The sequence below is a fragment of the Hyla sarda genome, chromosome 1 (genome assembly GCF_029499605.1).
Source record: "Hyla sarda isolate aHylSar1 chromosome 1, aHylSar1.hap1, whole genome shotgun sequence".
Lineage (NCBI taxonomy): Eukaryota > Metazoa > Chordata > Amphibia > Anura > Hylidae > Hyla > Hyla sarda.
In genome coordinates, this window is record NC_079189.1 from 222,906,845 (window position 1) to 222,927,194 (window position 20,350).

The 20,350-nt window shown below is 40.7% G+C and overlaps 1 protein-coding gene across 2 annotated transcripts in view; it reads left to right on the top strand.

The window, feature by feature from the left end:
• Positions 1 to 20,350, top strand: part of FRAS1 (Fraser extracellular matrix complex subunit 1) — a 596,246-nt gene that overhangs the window by 228,721 nt on the left and 347,175 nt on the right. For both annotated transcript variants that reach the window (XM_056568808.1, XM_056568807.1), the window contains exon 11: positions 2,000 to 2,038. In XM_056568808.1, the coding sequence (XP_056424783.1) occupies positions 2,000 to 2,038 (39 nt within the window). The remainder of the gene's footprint in view (positions 1 to 1,999; positions 2,039 to 20,350) is intronic.

Below are 20,350 nucleotides of genomic sequence, written 5' to 3' on the forward strand. Positions count from 1 at the left end.
AGGGTATTACAGCTTTAGTTCGGTAACAAGTACAATCCAGGAATATGTCATTGTGTCATAAAATAAAGATGATATCAAACACATCTTGCTAAGTTATTCTCTGGTGATCCATGTTTTTTGTCCTGGGCACTAACCCTCTGCTCTTGGTTATAGTATTGTTTCCCAACCTGTAGCAAAAATAAAAATATCAGGTTGTGGTTGTCCTGGCAGTCATTTTACAGCAACGAGTCACACTGCTCTACTCCTTGCATTTTTCTTCACATCTTGTTGCAAGCTTATTATTTTCTGGTGCCCACTGAACTTAACCCCTTAATGACCAAGCCCATTTTCACCTCAAGGACCAGGCCAAATTTATTTTTGCGTTTTCGTTTTTTCCTCCTCGCCTTCTAAAATCCGTAACTCCTTTATATTTCCATGTACAGACCCATATAAGGGCTTGTTTTTTGCGTGACCAATTGTACTTTGTAATGAAACCTCTCATTTTACCATAAAATGTACGGCGAACCCCCAAAAAAAATTTTTTTAGGAAGGAAATTTAAATGAAAACCCAAATTTTGCACATTTTGGAGGGTTTTGTTTTGACACTGTACACTTAACGGTACAAATGATAGGTGTTCTTTATTCTGTGGGTCAATATGATTAAAATTATACCCATGGCTAGATACTTTTATATTTTTGTACCGCTTAAAAAAAATCTAAAACTTTTTGTACAAAATCAGTAATCTAAAATCGCCCTATTTTGATCACCTATAACCTTTTCATTTTTCCGTATATAGGGCGGTATGAGGGCTCATTTTGGCGCAGTCATCTGTACTTTTTTTAGATACCACATTTGCCTATATAAAACTTTTAGATCATCTTTTATAAAAAAAATTTTTTAATAAAATGTGACAAAAAAAGCAGCATTTGTGGAATTTTTTTATTTTTTACGTTTACGCCATTCACCCTACGGGATCATTAACATTATATTTTGATTGGACATTTACGCACGCGGTGATACCAAATATGTTTATAAAAAAAATGTAACGCTTTTTGGGGGTAAAATGGGAAAAACTGACAATTTTCATTTTTATTGGGGGAGGGGATTTTTCACTTTTTTTTTTACTTTTTATTTTTACATTTTTTAACTTTTTTTTATGTCCCCATAGGGGACTATCTATAGCAATTGTTTGATTGTTAATACTGTGCAGTGCTATGTATAGGACACAGCACTGCTCAGTATTATCGGCGATCTTCTGCTCTGGTCTGCTCGATCGCAGACCAGAGCAGAAGACCCCCGGAGACGGGCGGAGCTAGGTAAGGGGACCTCCGGCTGTCATGCTGGATGATCGGATCCCCGCGGCAGCGCTGCGGGCGATCCGATCATCCAATCAAAATGCCGCAGATGCCGTGATCTGTATTGATCACGGCATCGGAGGGGTTAATGGCGGACATCTGCGCGATCGCGGATGTCGGCCATTACCGGCGGGTCCCCGGCTGCTAGCAGCCGGTACCTGCCGTGTATGACGCGAGCACCCTTCCGATGCTCGCGGTCATACACAGGACGTAAATGTACGTCCTGGTGCGGGAAGTCCCGCCAAACCAGGACGTACATTTACGTCCGTGGTCGTTAAGGGGTTAATAGAATGCCTCTCACTCTCTATCTGTGCCGATAGAAGAATCAGTTCAGGCGATATTACAAACATATAATAGTATTAATTAAATTGTATAAAAAGTTTTTTTTGTTAACGACAAGTACACTTTGAATGTATTTTGCTAAATAGCTACATAGTTGGTAACAGCAATTGGTTCAGACCTTAAGAGATGGCCGTTGTATAAACATAGGGGGAAAAGGCCTTAAAATCCTGCCAACAGAAGGACATTACTGGGTTTGTAACTCTTGGAAAGAAGTACTAGATAACACTGGAATGTGCTTTATTGGAATGCTTGTGATAAGTTGGCTGATAAGTTGGCTTACTGAACACACTTCTCTCAAAGAGGTATTTCTGTTTGTTTTCAGGATTCTTTTTCAGATTTGAGTGGAGTCAAGCATTTGATGGTGAGTGCTGATATTTCTTGAATTAATTTAAAACAATAAAAGCATGAAGAAATTCTGACTTCTTTTTCCTATTTGGTTGCTTAAATGTGTTGAGAATATTACACTCATATATATGCACAAAATGCAGTGATTAATTGCCTTTATTACGGAGTATACAGTAAGACCATGATACATTGGCTACTTATAAAGACACAAGGGAAAACATTTTCATTTGGGTATGCCTGTTTAAAAGTGAACATGTAGCCTCTTCTATCCTGTCTGTTTTAACACATACTTGTATTCTTCATAAAATAATAATTCTGGATGATTTATTTTGCAGCTATATGTTGTGCTATTCATCTGTTACATAAAATGTATGACAAAATAACCATCTGGATGTTACCATTTAGGAGGCATATCCCTACACAGTCTGATACTATGCGATCAAAACTGACCACATCAAACAGTGCATGGACACACCTCCAACTCATAACACTCAGTTTCCATTTAATTTTGAGATATAATAACAGAAAAGATGCCCAAGAATTATTATTGCCTGGGGAATACAAGTATTTTCTGAAATAGGCAAGTCCGAAGAAGCCTTCAGGTCCTTCTTTAACCCCTTAAGGACCCAGCCTAAATATACCTTAAGGACCCGGCCATTTTTTGAACATCTGACCACTGTCACTTTAAGCATTAATAACTCTGGGATGCTTTTACCTTTCATTCTGATTCAGAGATAGTTTTTTCGTGACATATTCTACTTTATGTTAGTGGTAAAATTTTGTCAATACTTGCATCATTTCTTGGTGAAAAATTCCAAAATTTGATGAAAAAATTGAAACTTTTGCATTTTTTTTTTACTTTGAAGCTCTCTGCTTATAAGGAAAATGGATATTCCAAATAAATTATATATTGATTCACATATACAATATGTCTACTTTATGTTTCCATCATAAAGTTGACATGTTTTTACTTTTGGAAGACACCAGAGGTCTTCAAAATATAGCAGCAATTTTCCAATTTTTCACAAAATTTTCAAAATCGGAATTTTTCAGGGACCACTTCAGTTTTGAAGTGGATTTCAAGGGCCTTCTTATTAGAAATACCCCACAAATGACCCCATTATAAAAACCCCTCAAAGTATTCAAAATGACATTCAGAAAGTTTTTTAACCCTTTAGGTGTTTCACAGGAATAGCAGCAAAGTGAAGGAGAAAATTCAAAATCTTCATTTTTTACACTCACATGTTCATGTAGACCCAGTTTTTGAATTTTTACAAGGGGTAATAGATGAAAAATTCCCCCAAAATTTGTAACCCAATTTCTCTTGAGTAAGGAAATACCTCATATGTCGATGTCAAGTGTTCGGCGGGCGCAGTAGAGGGCTCAGAAGGGAAGGAGCGACAATAGGATTTTGGAGAGTGAATTTTGCTGAAATGGTTTTTGGGGGGCATGTCACATTTAGGAAGCCCCTATGGTGCCAGAACAGCAGAAAACCCCCACATGGCATACCATTTTGGAAACTACACCCCTCAAGGCACGAAACAAGGGGTCCAATGAGCCTTAACACCCCACAGGTGTTTGACGACATTTCGTTAAAGTCGGATGTGTAAATGAAAAATGGGAGGAAATGCCCCCCAAAATTTGTAACCCCATCTCTACTCCTACAACTCCTACAATGCCTAATCAGCTCTCTGGGCATGCTGGGAGTTGTAGTTTTTCAACATCTGGAGGGCTACAGTTTAGAGACCACTCTATAGTGGTCTCAGACTGTAGCCCTCCAGATGTTGCTAAGCAACTCACCGGCTTCCGTAGGATCCACGGAGCTGCCTCGCCGTCCTCTTCTTCCGTCGATCGTCGCCCGCTGCCGTCGCCGATGGGTGAGTGGATCTTCGGTGCCGGTCCTGTGTCGTTTCCCCGTTCTGCCCCGCCTATTGTGGGTGGGCAGGATGGGGAAACCGAAAGTAAAGCCCCCCGCCCCCGATCTGCTATTGGTCATCGCGTCTTGATGACCAATAGCAGGGATAGGAGGGGTGGCACCCCTGCCACCTCACTCCTATCGCTTCAGGGGGATCGTGGGTGTCATGGACACCCGCGATCCCCCTTCTATTCCGGGTCATCGGGTCACCATAGACCCGAATCGGCGCAAATCGCAAGTGTGAATTCACTTGCGATTTGCGCCCATCGCCGACATGGGAGGGTCTGATGACCCCTCTGGGCATTTGCGCGGGGTGCCTGCTGATCGATATCAGCAGGCACCCCGGTCCAGGCCCCGCCCGGCGCGCGGCGGGGACAGAAATTCCCACGGGCGTATGGATACGTCCTGGGTCTTTAAGTACCCGAAAGCCAGGGCGTATCCATACGCCCTAGGTCCTTAAGGGGTTAAAGGGTACTCCATTGGAAAACATTTTATTTATTTTTTTCAAATCAACTGGTTCCAGAAAGTTAAACAGATTTGTAAATTACTTGTATTTAAAAATCTTAATCCTTCCAGTACTTATCAGCTGTCTTATGCTCCACAGGAAGTACTTTTTTTTTAATTCCTTTTCTGTCTGACCACAGTGCTCTCTGCTGACACCTCTGTCCATGTCAGGAACTGTCCAGAGAAGAATAGGTTTGCTATGGGGATTTGCTCCTACTCTGGACAGTTCCTGACATGGTGACAAGGTGTCAGCAGAGAGCACTGTGGTCACAGAAAAGCAATTAAAAAAAAAAGTACTTCCTGTGGAGCATACAGCAGCTGATAAGTATTGGAAGGATTAAGATTTTTAAATAGAAGAAATTTACAAATCTGTTTATCTTTCTGTCACCAGTTGGTTTAAAAAATATTTATAGTTTTCCTCTGGAGTACCCCTTTAAGAGGCATGCAAAGATCTCCTTATTCCTGTGGTGAAAAACTTATCCCTTATCCTAAGGATAGGGGATAAGTTTCAGATCGCAGGGGGACTGAGCGCTGGGGCCCCCGCAAGCTCCTGTACGGGGCCTCGACAACCCGTGGGAAGGGGACGTATTGACCACCACACGAATTGGCGGCTGACACGCCCCCTCAATACAACTCTATGGCAGAGCCGGAGTGCTGCCTTCGGTAATCTCCGGCTCTGCCATAGCGATGTATTGAGGGGGCGTGTCAGCTGCTGCTTCATGCGGTGGTCAACACGTGCTATCTGACCAGCTTTCTGGGGCCCCGTACAGAGAGATCGCGGGGGGTCCTTAGGATAGGGGATATGTTTTTCACCACTGGACTACCCCTTTAAGACTTCTGTATCCAGTGCCACTCTTCATAAATTCCTCTCAAAGTGTCTTTTTTTCTAGTATACTTCAGTAGAGATTACCATAAATGCCCCTTTCTGCTCCCTTCACTGCACAGAAACGGCCCTAACCAAAGTCACTAACGATCTTGTGATGGCCAAATCAAATGGCAATTTCTCTTTACTGATTCTCTTGGACCTGTCTGCGGCTTTTGACACTGTGTATCACCAACTCCTCCTCAGTAGTCTCTGTTCCATCGGTCTCAAGGACTCTGCTCTCGCCTGGTTTTCCTCCTATCTCTCTGGCCGCTTCTTTAGCGTCTCGTTTTCTGGCTCTACTTCTTCTCCTCTACCCTTGCTGTCGGGGTTCCCCAGGGATCGGTCCTGGGTCCTCTACTCTTTTCACTCTACACATCCCCCATTGGAAAAACAATCAGTAGATTTGGTTTCCAGTACCACCTCTACGCTGATGACACCCAACTCTATACCTCCTCCGCCAACATCACCCCTGCACTCCTACAGAATACCAGTGACTGTCTCTCTGCCGTCTCAGACATCATGTCCTCTTTATATCTGAAACTAAATTTTTCTATAACTGAACTTCTTGTCTTTTCTCCATCAACTGATACTGTACCTAACCCTGACATTTCCATCTCTGTATGTGGTACTACCATAACTCCCGGGCAGCAGGCTCGCTGTCTTGGAGTTATACTTGACTCTGATCTGTCTTTCACTCCCCATATTCAGTCTCTTTCACGTTCTTGTCACCTGCATCTCAAAAACACTTCAAGAATCCGCCCGTTTCTCACTACTGAAACTGCTAAAACTCTCATTATTGCTTTGATTCACTCCCGCCTCGACTACTGTAACTCTTTACTAATAGGCCTTCCTTTCTCCAAACTCTCTCCTCTCCAGTCCATCCTTAATGCCGCAGCCAGACTCATCTTCCTCTCCAGCCGCTACACCGACGCCTCCTCCCTGTGCCAGTCACTACACTGGTTACCGATTCAGTCCAGAATACAGTACAAAATCCTCAGTCTCACACACAAAGCTCTCCACAATGCTGCACCTCCCTACATCTCCTCTCTCATCTCTGTCTACCATCCTACACGTTCTCTCCGATCTGCTAATGAGCTCACACTAACATCTTCTTTAATCCGAACTTCTTACTCCCGTCTCCAAGACTTCACTCGTGCTGCACCAGTTCTCTGGAATGCTATCCCTCAATCCCTCAGACTCAACAACAACATCCATAGTTTCAAACGTGGCCTAAAAGCACATCTCTTCAGACAGGCCTTTTACAGTCTCTAATTGGCCTCAACATATCCCCAACATACCCCCAACATACCCCCAACATACCCCCACACCTCTTGTTTGAATAGTTATTGTGTAATTTTATGTCTGATACTTGTCTTTGTTTGTACCCCATAATTGTAAGCGCTGCGGAATCTATTTCGCTATATAAATAAATAAATAGTAATTTCAGGCCACAAATGGCAACTAAGAATTCTATGAATACATTCTAACTGATGCTTAGCTGCATATAGAAAAGACAATAGGGGGAATTTACCTTTAGTTGCATGACAAATATTTGGGGGTAACTGCACATTATAATTGGTGAAATATATGACTGACATATTTATTATCCTTTTTTTTGGTGAAAGATCGGTGTGCACAAAAAATATGCTAATGTTTTTGACCGATACTTTTTGTAAATAAATATAATAAATAAAATAAATAAATATCAAATCAGCAACCAATTTGGTTTTGTATATCCTTAACAGTATTCAAGATCTCATGATTGCTATAAATAGTCCCCTATAGGGACATAAGAAGTTTTTACATACATGGGGTAAAAAAAAAAAAAAAAAAAAAGTAAAGAGCTCCTCCCCCAATAAAAATTTACATCACCCTTTTCCCCATTTAACAAAAAACCTGTGTCTATTCTCGGACATCATCGATCGTGATGATGCCTGGCATTAACCCCTTAGACGCTGTGATCAAAGCTGATCGTGGCGTCCAAAAAAAAAAACATTCCCCCCAGCCCAGCAGAGCTGATCGGGACCATCATGGTGAAATTGGGATGTCCCGATCAACTGAGAGGACAGCGGGAGGGCCCTTATCTGCCTTGCTGTTAGATTGGTTCTCCAAGGCTCCAGTCAACCTAGGCAGGCCGATGACACTAATCAATGCTATGCTATGGCAATCTAATAATTGCATGTAATAGTCCCCTATGAGGACTAAAAATAATATTTTAATCAGTGTGATTTAACCCCTTCCTTTTCCCATTAAAAAATGAATAATGACTATTAAACAGCATGGACAATGGCATATATGTAAAAAAAAAAAAAATACCAAATTCCAGAATTGCGTGTTTAAGGTAATTTTGGATGCCTTAAAAAAAATTATAAAAAGTGATCAACAAATGGTACCGATAAAAACTACAGGTATCTGCACAAAAAATGGCGGCAGGTGAGCATACTCCCCCGTCCATACAGCTGTTTGGGATGCAGCGATTTCACCGCGGCTGAGCTGCCGGGAATGGTTTAGTTTAGTTTTAGACACAGATATCAAAGTCTAAAGGATTAATGCCGGGCATCACTGCAATCGGTGATGTCAGTCATTAGCTATGTGCCCTGGCAGCTGATAGCTGCTGGGACCACCCGGCTATGACGCGAGGTCAGCCTGTGACTCCATGTTATAGCACGTGAGTGGGACCAGGGTGTACAGGTATGGCCTTGGTCCTTAAGGTGTTTAGGGGTATATTTCCAAACTATCAAAATATAATGTTAATGATCCCGTACAGTCAACGCCGTGAACGTAAACAGAGAAAAGTTAGAAATTGCTGATTTTTGGCCATATTACATCCTAGAAAAAGGAAACAAAGTGATCAAAACATCACCTATACACCATAGGGGTACTGATAAACACTACAGATCACAGCACAAAAAATGAGCCTTCATAGTGCCTGTATGCGGAAAAATAAGAGTTAGAGGGGTCAAAATAGGTTGATTTAAAAAAATTTTTTTTAAGTAGTACAGTAATAATTATAAAGCATTTAAACATCATTTTAATTGTATTGACCCACATAATAAATAGAACATGTCATTTTTATTGTAAAGTGCACTGTGTAAAAATGAAACGCTCCAAAAGTTTTACCTTTTGAATTCCCTGCAAAATAAGATTTTTATTTTATTTTTTTGGTTACACCATACATTTTATGGTTAAATTATATGGTATCATTACAAAGTACAATTGGTCACACAAAAAACAAGCCCTCATATGGGTCTGTGGATAAAAATAAATAAAAAGGTTATAGATTTTAGAAGGAGAGGAGGAAAAAAATGAAAACACCAAAATAAAACTGGCTTTTTCCTTAAGGCCAAACTGGGCTCTGTCCTTAAAGGGGTTCTCTGGTGCTTACACATCTTTTCCAAAGGATAGGGGATAAGATGCCTGATCGCGGGAGTCCTGCCACTGGCAGCTATCACGCCCCCTCCCGTAGGCTTGCATTGAGGGGCGGAGCGTGACGTCACACGGGGGGCGGAGGCGTGACGTCACACGCCGCCGGCCCGGTGGTCGACTGTAATCCGTCCCGGAGCGAACACGCTCTGGGGACCTATTACAAACGGGGTGCCGCGTGCATGATCCCAGGGGTCCCCAGCAGCAGGACTCCCGCGATCAAGCATCTTATCCCCTATCCTTTGGATAGGGGAAAAGATGTGTAAGCATCGGAGAACCCCTTTAAGGGGTTAAGACGACCACTTAAGGAACCCAAAGAATGCATAATAAATGTTAAACTGAAAATCGGTAACACAAAATCTGGCCTAGGTAAGGTTGTGGTCCTCTTAGAAAGGTGATCTTTCACTGTACTTCTCCTTCCTTGTGATCCTGTTGCAGTTTAAAAAATGCTGTGCAACACCAGCTTTAGGGGGAGATTCATCAAAACCTGTAAAAGTGTCACAGTTGCCCATAGCAACCAATCATATTGCTTCTTTCATTTTTCACAGGCCTCTTTAAAAATTAAAGAAGCAATTCCATTTGTTGCTATGGGTAACTGGTTAACTTTTAATCTACACAGGTTTTGATAAATCTTTTACTTACCCAAGATTAGATCTTCAGTTTGTTGTATACCTAACTGTAATGCAGTTGTCCCAGCCACAGGCATATTTAACTGCTTTCACTAATTTGTGTATACTTTATATGCAATTAGCGTGTTTAAGCCCATGCCTACTGTGCCTATGAGTAAATCTGCCTCATTTATTAAAAAAAAGATTCATCATCCTGATCTATTCTCCACAGTAGTTTAGACCTTCAAATTTGCAGTTTTGGTCTAGCGTATGACAAATGTATTAAAGTGGCATGCTGTTTCGGCTTAGTTTACGTCAATGTGACTTTTTTGCTACTTTTCAGGAAACGTCGCAGTTGATAAATGAATTCCAGACCACTGCATTTTGTGCCACTTGTTTTTTTTTTTTTTTTTACAAAAACGCTTTTTTTATGTGTGAAAAAACGCTGCGGCCAGATGTTAGCTGCAAGTCAATAGTAAACTGCAAAATGCAAGATTCACTTGCCTTTTTTCATTGTGGCATTTTTTTAAATCCTTTTGGTGTTTTTGGGCTCCTTGGCAGTTTTTAAAAAACCACCTCTTGTCGAGACTTTGGCGTTTTTTCGGGAAAATCGCCATGTGGGTTTTAAATTTAGCGTTTTTTCAGGCGGTTTTTATTCTCTTTTGGACTTTAGCGATCCAAAAAAGTGTTGGAGATACCTTTTTAATTAAAATTTAGTAGGGTACTATTAAAAAATAATAAAAAAGATACAGTAGTGATGGAAAAAATTGTATTTAACGATATTTATCTTTTCATTACAAAATTTTAATTCATTTTTAAACAGGGATCAAATTATGTGCGTGGGTAGGGCACTAAAAATGTAGCCGACAATAATAAAAATGTAGTGTGTGTATGTGTTTCACTTTTTATTTTTTTGTAAATTTTTTAGGTAGTACTACTACTCCCAGTATGGAAGGTACTGTTCCATGATAGGAGTAGTAGTTACCTGTACTAATTGAAAGATCGCCGGGTCCGTTGCGATCCTGTATAATGTATAGATGCGGCCGCTCTTCTATGGTCCCCTGCACTGCCGTATATATACACATATTCATATTTCCTGCAGAGAGCTGTGAATGGCCAGATGGTTCCAGACAATCACAAATAGGAATATGTGTATATATACGGCAGTGCAGGGGACCATAGAAGAGCAGCCGCCCGTATCTATACATTATACCGGAGGATCACAGCGGGTGTCAGGAGGAGTGACACTCCCTGCGATCTGTCTATTAATGCAAATACTACAGCTCCCAGCAGAAAGTGCTCCATTTTGGGAGCAGTAGTACCTGCAGTAAGGGACAGATCACAGCGGATGTCACTTCTCCTGACACCCGCTGCTATCCTCCTGAAGTGACTGTCGGGATCAGATGTTCTCAAGGCTACAGACCCAGGAGAACAGCTGATCCTGAGCAGTATATATACATCTTATACATACTGCCCAGCAAGAACTTAGTGAGCCTGCAATATATATATATACAGTATTCACATTGCTGGCTCACTTAACCCCTTGCTGAGCTGTGTGCTAAGCCAGCCTGGCAAGGAAGAGTTAACTTACACTGCTTAACTTACATTCTCTATAGATAGCTGTATACAGTGTATACAGAAGATGAAGTCCCCTTACCTCTGTCCAGACCCCAAGGGTCCATGTAGCTCCGCCCCTAGAGATGACGTCATCAGGGGCGGAGCTAATGACGAGATCCAGGCTATTAAGTCTGAAGCTCTGTTCACATTGTCCGTTTTGGATAATGGGAAAAGACCCTTCTGCCAGTGTCTACCCAGACAGGGACACTCCAGCTGTTGCTAAACTACAACTCCCAGCATGCCCAGACTGTCTGGGTATGCTGGGAGTTGTAGTTTTGCACCAATTGGAGGCTCACTGTTTAGGTAGACATTGCATTATGGGCGCTCTCCCCTGCAGAGAGCGCGAAAAAATGTCCTAACTCATTTTTTTGTGTTTTTTTCTTCTCGTTTCAGATCCGTGTATGCAGAGGACTATGACTGATGAACTTGATTTTTTAAATTTTAATAAAATGGTTAACAAGGACTGTGGGGGAGTGTTTTTTTTAAATAAAATAATTTTTCCAATGTGTTTTTTTTTTTTTATTGAATATTCAGGCTTAGTAATGGAGGCTGTCTAATACTGTCAATTACTAAGTCAGCGCTTAGCGTTAGCTCCAAAAACAGCTGGCGTTAACCCCCAATTATGGCGCTCCTGGGCCTAGGCGGTAACAGGCTGCCGTTATTTAGGCTGGGGAGGGCCAGTAACAATGGTCCTCGCCCACCCTGGTAACGTCAGGCTGTTGCTTCTTGGTTGGTATCTGGCTGATACTGAAAATAGGGGGAACCCTATGCGTTTTTTTGTTTGTTTGTTTTTCATGAAAAAGAAGCGCATAGGGTTCCCTGTATATTCAGTATCAGCCAGATAACAACAAAGCAGCAACAGCCTAACGTTACCAGGGTGGGCGAGGACCATTGTTACTAGCCCTCCCCAGCCTAAATAATGCCAGACTGTTACCGCCTAGGCCCAGGAGCGCCATTTTTGACGCTCCGGGCCTGTTGGTAACGGCTCTTCCCGGCACCCCTGTGGCGGTGGGTACCGGGGTAAAAATTGGGGGTTAGCGTCAGCTGTTTTTGGGGCTAACGCTAAACCCTGGCTTAGTAATGGATTCTGTCTATTAGATAGCCTCCATTACTAAGCCTGAATTGTCAATTAAAAAAAATACACCACACATTTTATTTAAAAAACACACAGCCCTCGTTAACGATTTTATAAAAAAAAAAAAAATCAAGTTCATCCGTCGTGATCCATTGACTCCGTCGTAATCCTCTGCATACACGGATCTGAAAAGAGAAGAAAAAAAAACCACAAAAAAATGGGTTAGGACATTTTTTGCGCTCTCTGCAGGGGAGAGCGCCCATAATGCAATGTCTACCTAAACAGTGAACCTCCAATTGGTGCAAAACTACAACTCCCAGCATGCCCAGACAGCCTTTGGCTGTCTGGGCATGCTGAAAGTTGTAGTTTAGCAACAGCTGGAGTCTCCCTGTCTGGGTAGACACTGGCAGATGGGTCTGTTCCCCTTATCGAAAACGGACAATGTGAACAGAGCTTCAGACTAGCCTAAATCCCATCTGTAGCTCCGCCCCCTAATGATGTCATCACTAGGGGGGGAGCTACACGGACTGGCGGTGACAGAAACGAGGGAGGTAAGTGGACCTCCTTTCTGTATACACTATATACAGCTATCTATAGATAGCTGTATATTCTGTATACCGCCCAAAGGGGCTATAGGAACAGGGAGTCCTGTCAGTCTGGTGACAGGATACCCGGCTCCTGTATAGTATATATGGGTACACTATGCCCCCCTGTATACTATACAGCCGGGGAGGTGAGTAGTGATGCTGTACATCCCTCCTCACCTCCCTACACTCTGTGGACCGGGTCCTCAGCATCCGACCTGCAGACTGGTACCTGAAGGCAGTGAGAAAACTGCCACAGGGGACAAATTTAGCTGTTTCCACAGACCAGGGAAAATGCCAAAAAAAACGCCAGAAAAACTGCCAAAACTCAGAAAAAACCTGTGGCAGTTTTTCTGGCATTTTCGCTGGCGTTTTTTTAGGTGTACAAAAAAAACCTAACCTTATAGACCACTATGCTTGTTGGGAAAAGAAAAGCTAGCATATAAGTCTCAACTAAACTGACTGAGACTTTCTGAGAGACAAATTTAGACCATCTCAAACAGTCTATACAGTTTGATAAATCTCCCCCATTATATCTGAAAGTGTGAGCTGCTCAGTGATTTAATCTGCAGGTCCACTGTAAAATATAAGCAATAAAAAGAAACTAGAACTAAAATGTTTAATATTAAAAAGTCTGTGTACATATATCCAGATCCCATTTGAAATCCATGCAAATGACATGAAGAGTATAGGTGACATGTTCTGTATGATGTTATACAGTCAGCAGAAACATCAAAACATTGTGTTGCACGTAACCTTATAAGTGATAGGAAACAAATGCGTTCTGTTCAGAGAGGTTAATTCAGTTATGTTCTTTTTCTCATTGCTTTTTGTAATAATTATGCTTATAGTGATTTTCTCTTTTTATTTAACTAGCTTTTCTGCTTGCCTCTTGACAGTCACAAAGTGTTTTGGGCAGTCAGGGAAGGAGAGTTAATTAACATTTAGTTAAATAGCATAGAGCAAATGGGACCATTAGAAATAGTGCACACAGCCATTAGAGCCGGAATAGAGGTGTTATTTTAATTGTGGTTATATATTAATTTTATATACGAGCACATGAGAAAAAATTATTTGTAATACTGAAGAGAGCAGGTTTTGTGATAAACAAGGAGTGTTAAAGAGGGGTAGAAGGAAAGGCAATTTGTATGTTGCTAGCCTAGATGTGTAATCTCTTACACAGTGTAACAAAGATATTGACTCTTGTCCATGAAAGTAAACAAACTTGGATAGATCTTGATAAGATTAGGTGATTTATGAGATATTGCTGTTTAGAAGTCCCAACATATTTCTACTATGCAATGTTGGGAGACAGATTGTCTCGATGCCCAGGGCCAGCCTTAGAATTCCACTGAGGTTTTTGCCCTGCATTTTTTTAGGCTTAAAAATGCCAGAAAAAAATGCCAGAAAAACTGCCACTGTTTTCCCTTCGTTTTGGGATTTTTTCTGGCGTTTTTTCTTGCGCTTTTTACCTTTTTGTGGTATTTGCCTTTTTTTGGCCCCTTTGGCGTTTTTTGTACAAAATTAGTTGGGTACCAAAAAAAGGATGCAGTAGGGATGTAAAATTTTTTATTTAACTAAAGGTTTTTTTTTTTTTATAACAAAATCTTAAAGCGTACCTGTCATAGTGCAAAAAAAAGAAAAAAGTGATATGTTACTCAGGGCCCAATCCTGATCATGTGCATGTAATTTTAATGTGTCTCGGACCTATATATCCAGAGATATAAGCATTTATCTGCTGGTGAGTTACTTTTTCATTGTGCAAGCTGGAGGGGGCGTGTCAGTCTGTCTCCCTCACAGGAGCAAGCCTGGGCAGTTAGCCAATCAGTACTCTCTACTCTGTAACCCTTTCCTCTCTGGTTTCATGCTGTGTCATGTTACACAGAGAAAGATACTTGGAGCTTGCCTGCAGTAATCAGAAGACATTATGGTGAATTCATAACAGGATAAAATTTATAAATATAAGAATAGATCTTTATAAAATTAGTGCATGGATTTTTTAGAAAAAAGTACAGCATTTTTATGAATACATGTTCTATCTGTTTTATCTTCTAGTAAAGCTGGATGCTAATCAGCATAGCTGTCACTATGTGTGTCATTCATCTTTCACAGACTCCTGAATGTCCGATCAACTTCTTTGTCATTCAGAAGTCTGAGAAAGCTTTGACTATTTCAGCATGCTGGGAGTTGTAGTTTAGTAACAACTGAAGCTGCAATGTTTTTAAATAACTGTGTTAGAGCAGTGTTGCCTCCAACTGTTGTAAAACTACAGCTCCCAGCATGTCCACACATCATTTATCTGTAGTTTTGCATTCACTTAATAGAAATCTCCTATACTGGATACCGGTTTGCTTTACGGCCGGTATCCAGTATGCTGTAAAATCTAGACTAGTCTGTCTGGCTAAAAGACAGGCGACCCCTAGTGGCGGCTATTTTGAGCTTGAAATTCAGGTGTATATTGTAAAATGTCATATTATAATGAGTCCTGCAATATATAAAAAGTTTTTAACAATTACAGTGCCTCTTTAATAATTTTTTTATAAAGTGTGTGTGTGTAACTTTTTTTTTCTCTTTTTATTTTTTTATATATTTTTTTTTATGTAGTACTACTACTCCCAGCATGGAACATGATGGGAGTAGTAGTACCTGTTATAATAGACATAGATGCGATTGTCCATAATATAGCAGAGATGCGGAGTACCTGTTATAATAGACATAGATGCGATTGTCCATAATATAGCAGAGATGCGGAGCGGCTCTATACAGCGCTTGCATCTCTGCACTATACTCTGGCCAGTGATGTGAATAGAAATTCACATCATTCATTCATATTTCCCGCCCAGAGTGGTGATTTGCCGGATGGTTGCAGCCAATCACAGCTTTGAGGGAAATATGAATGAGTGGCCGGAGTACAGAGCAGAGATGCGAGCGATGTATAGAGCCGCTCCATCTCTGCTATAGACAGGACGATCACAGCGGATGTCAGTAGTGATACCCGCTGTGATCTGTTCTTACCTGCAGGTACTACTACTCCCAACATGGAGGACACTCTGCTCCATGCTGGGAGCTGTAGTACCTGCATTAATAGACAGATCGCTGCGAGTGTAATTTCTGATACATGATGCGATCTGTCTATTAATGCAGGTACTACAGCTCCCAGCATGGAGCAGAGTGTGCTCCATGTTGGGAGTAGTAGTACTTGTAGTTAAGAACAGATCACAGCGGGTATCACTAGTGACACCCGCTGTGATCCTCCTGTATAATATATAGATACGGCCGCTCTTCTATGGTCCCCTGCACTGACGTATATATATATACACACATATTCATATTTCCCACAGAGAGCTGTGATTGGCTGGAACATCTGGCCAATCACTGCTCTCTGTGGGAAATATGAATAGGAGTATATATACGGCAGTACAGGGGACCATAGAAGAGCTGCCGCCTGCATCTATAAATTATACAGAAGGATCGCAACAGGCGATCTGTCTATTAGTACATGTACTACTACTCCCATCATGGAACAGTGTGTTCCATGCTGGGAGTAGTACTACTACCTAAAAAAATGTAAAAAAAAAAAAAAAAAGGGAAAACACACACACACTACATTTTTATTATTGTCGGCTACATTTTTAGTGCTTCACCTGCCCACATAAATTGATCCCTGTTTAAAAATTAATAAAAATGTTGTAATAAAAAAGATACATTTCATTAAATACAATTTTTTCCATCACTACTGTATCTTTTTTATTATTTTATTTTTCAATTGTACCCTATGAAATTTTAATAAAATAAGTATCTCCATCACTTTTTTGGATCGCTAAAGTCCAAAAAAGAATAAAAAACGCCTGAAAAAACGCCAAACTAGGTTTTGTCGGGCGTTTTGAAAAACCAGCCTCTGAGCCCAAAATTGCTGAAAAACACCAAAAGGATAAAAAAAATGCCAAACTGAAAAACACCAAGTGGATCTGGCATTTTGCAGTTTACTATTGACTTGCAGCTAACGTGCAGGAAAATTGGCGTTTTTTTACGCCGTTTTTGCAAAAAAAAACTCAGTGGAATTCCAGCCTAAAGGAAAAGTTTAATTCCACCACTGAAATGACACTTTGCCAGTCTACCAACTTTTCTCTGGCTGTATGCATATTACCACATTTTTTTTTTTTTTTTACTCATCAGAATTCCTAGTTTATGCCTAAGTTATTCCAATTTACCCTAAAACTTAGAGCCATCCTCCATAACTGCTTCTGGCTTCATGGGTGGAACCTTTCTGTCAGGCTCGTTCCCCGGCCGTTATAACATAGTCTGTGGTCATGACAGTTAGGTTTGTTATGGCAGCTAAAATAATATGGCACTCTCTTATATATAAGGTGCTAGAGTAGGATCCCGCTCCTCAATCTATCCAATAGATGTTGTGGTCACTGAAACTGAAAATATTTGACAAATACAGACAGGCAGACTGTATTTAAAGGAAAAGGAGACATTACGCAGAAGATTGACTGCAGTTCCTATATGTTGCTTTTGTTAAACTTAGACTTTAAAATAACAGCGCAAAGAAGGGAGGTGCCTTCCTGAAGGGTTATGAAAAGCAGTCGTACTTTTTACCATGTTATCACAACTGATATTTTATACCCGTTTTAGTTTAAAATGTACCTGTCATTTGCAAAATCTTTTTATATAATCTTTTTATATAATGTAAATAACAACAGGGCTCTTTGCACTGAGGACAAGCAGGGCTCTTTGCACTGAGGACAAGCGGGGCTCTGGGCACTGAGGACAAGCGGGGCTCTGGGCACTGAGGACAAGCGGGGCTCTGGGCACTGAGGACAAGCGGGGCTCTGGGCACTGAGGACAAGCGGGGCTCTGGGCACTGAGGACAAGCGGGGCTCTGGGCACTGAGGACAAGCGGGGCTCTGGGCACTGAGGACAAGCGGGGCTCTGGGCACTGAGGACAAGCGGGGCTCTGGGCACTGAGGACAAGCGGGGCTCTGGGCACTGAGGACAAGCGGGGCTCTGGGCACTGAGGACAAGCGGGGCTCTGGGCACTGAGGACAAGCGGGGCTCTGTACACTGAGGACAAGCGGGGCTCTGTACACTGAGGACAAGCGGGGCTCTGTGCACTGAGGCTCTATGACACACTCCCAGCTCACACAGCAGGATGCTTGACAAGCCAAAAGCCTGCACACAGAAACACAGGCAAAAGCTTTCCCCTAAAAATATAAAAAAAATTTAACCAATGTATATTACAAATATACTTATAATGGTATTAGCTACATGATATAAAATGTTTTTGTAAACAACAGGTACACTTTAATAAAGGAGATTATGAATTCATTTACAGTTGGGTATGCAAAATTGTAAATTATATAGTGACGCAAACTTAAAATATTTCTTATTTATGTATAAGCTGATGTAAGGCATCTAAGCAGACTGTGTTATTGGTTTAGATTGAAATTCAGTTGATCAAATGATTATGTGACTTCATTGACAAGGGTCTTTTCACACTACAAGTTTTTCAGTCAGAAAAATTCATTACTCATTTGAAAGATGTTTTATGTGTTTCATTTGCACATGAATGGGGCTAATCCACATGTGGCTATGTATCTTTGTCAATATAAAAAAAAATTATTCAAAAATTTTATTCTGTTGTTGTCTTAGTGTTTAGTCCCCTCACTGTTCTTTAGATATGCCTGGGAGAAGAGCACGGTTATGCCACGGTTATAGACCAGGTCTATAGGCTTGTAATGGAGCTTTTCATGTGCTGCGAGGTGGAGTTCACAGGGAACCAGGTTGTGAAGTGCTTACTGCGCTTCACCACTGGCTAGAGCTAGATATCAGTGGGGGTCTAAACTCTCAAACCCCAACCAATGAAATATTTGACATGTCCCTGCAATTATTTTTATAATGACAGGGACACTTCAATCTATCTTGAAAAATATGTTACAATCTGCAGAAAAAAATCTGTAGAGAGAATGGAGTACCTAAGGGATCTGTACTGGGACCCATTTTGTTTAATATATTTATCAGTGATATTGCAGAAGCTCTCAATGGTAAGGTATGTATTTTTGCCGATGACACAAAGATTTGTAACAGGGTTTACATTCCTGGAGGGGTATGCCAAGTTGAAAAGGATTTGGGTAAACTATAGAAATAGTCAGAACTCTGGCAACTAAAGTTTAATGTGGATAAGTGCCAGATAATGCACCTGGGACGTAAAAACCCTCGGGCAGTGTATGGACTATGTGATACAGTCCTAACCTCAGTATCTGAGGAAAGGAATTTAGGGGTCATTATTTCAGAAGAATTAAAGGTAGGCAGACAATGTCATAGAGCAGCAGGAATGCTAGCAGAATGTTTGGGTGTATAGGGAGAGGTATTAGAAGTTGAAAGAGGGAAGAGCTCGTGCCGCTGTACACAGCACTGGTGAGACCTCACTTGCAGTATTGTGCACAGTACTGGAGGCCAAATCTTCAGAATGATATAGATATTTTGAAGAGAGTTTAGAGAAGATCTACTAAACTAGTACATGAATTGCAGAATAAAACTTACCTGGAAAGGTTAAAGGACCTTAACATGTATAGCTTGGAAGAAAGAAGAGACAGAGGGGATATGATAGAGACTTTTAAATACATAAAGGGAATCAACACGGTAAAAGGAGGAGAGCATATTTAAAAGAAGAAAAACTACCACAAGAGGATATGGTTATAAATTAGAGGGGCAAAGGTTCATGCAGCCGCTCCACCTCATGCAAATGTAGATATAGCGTAGAAACTCCTCCAAACCCAGCAGAGTCAAACAGGCGCTTGAGACCAGGATAAAATCTAAATTTTTCTTTATTCCCACAATGCAACGCGTTTCGCGGAAGTTCAGCTTCATCAGGCAAAGGTGGGACAAGGTGTGTGGATTTTATAGGGAAAATCATTAAAGGGGTTATCCAGGAAAAAACTTTTTTTTATATATCAACTGGCTCCAGAAAGTTAAATAGATTTGTAAATTACTTCAATTAAAAAAAGCTTAATCATTTGAGTACTTATGATCTTCTGAAGTTAAGGTTGTTCTTTTCTGTCTAAGTGCTCCCTGATGACACGTGTCTCTGGAACCGCCCAGTTTAGAAGAGATTTGCTATGGGGATTTGCTTCTAAACTGGGCGGTTCCCGAGACACGTGTCATCAGAGAGCACTTAGACAGAAAAGAACAACCTTAACTTCAGAAGCTCATAAGTACTGAAAGTAATTTACAAATCTGTTTAACTTTCTGGAGCCAGTTGATATATATAAAAAAGTTTTTTCCTGGAATACCCCTTTAACCTCTTCAGAGGAAAAAGGATTAACCCTTTACAAAACCAGTTCAAGATAAAGTTGCATTCATTATGAAGACCAACATGCATATAAAAGTAGCAAATGCATATATTAAATATAACATTAATGTCCAAAATATTGCACAGCTGTTTTAAAAAAAACATATAAAATTAATTCCACAAAAATAGGCAAAAAATTGAAGAGGAAAAAAATGAAAAATAATAAATTAGAATAGATAGAAATTATAATATCTATAAAAAATAATAGTAATAAAATAATAAAGATGAAAAACATATCTCAACGGGCATTTTCTAGGGTTTCATTGAGACTATAGGGAACCAAAGTGGAAAGAGTGAATATCCAAAATGCTTCCCTGTTGTTTAATCTTTAAATTCGATTAGGGAAATCTTGAGGGATTGTTTCAAGGATAATTAGTTTCAAC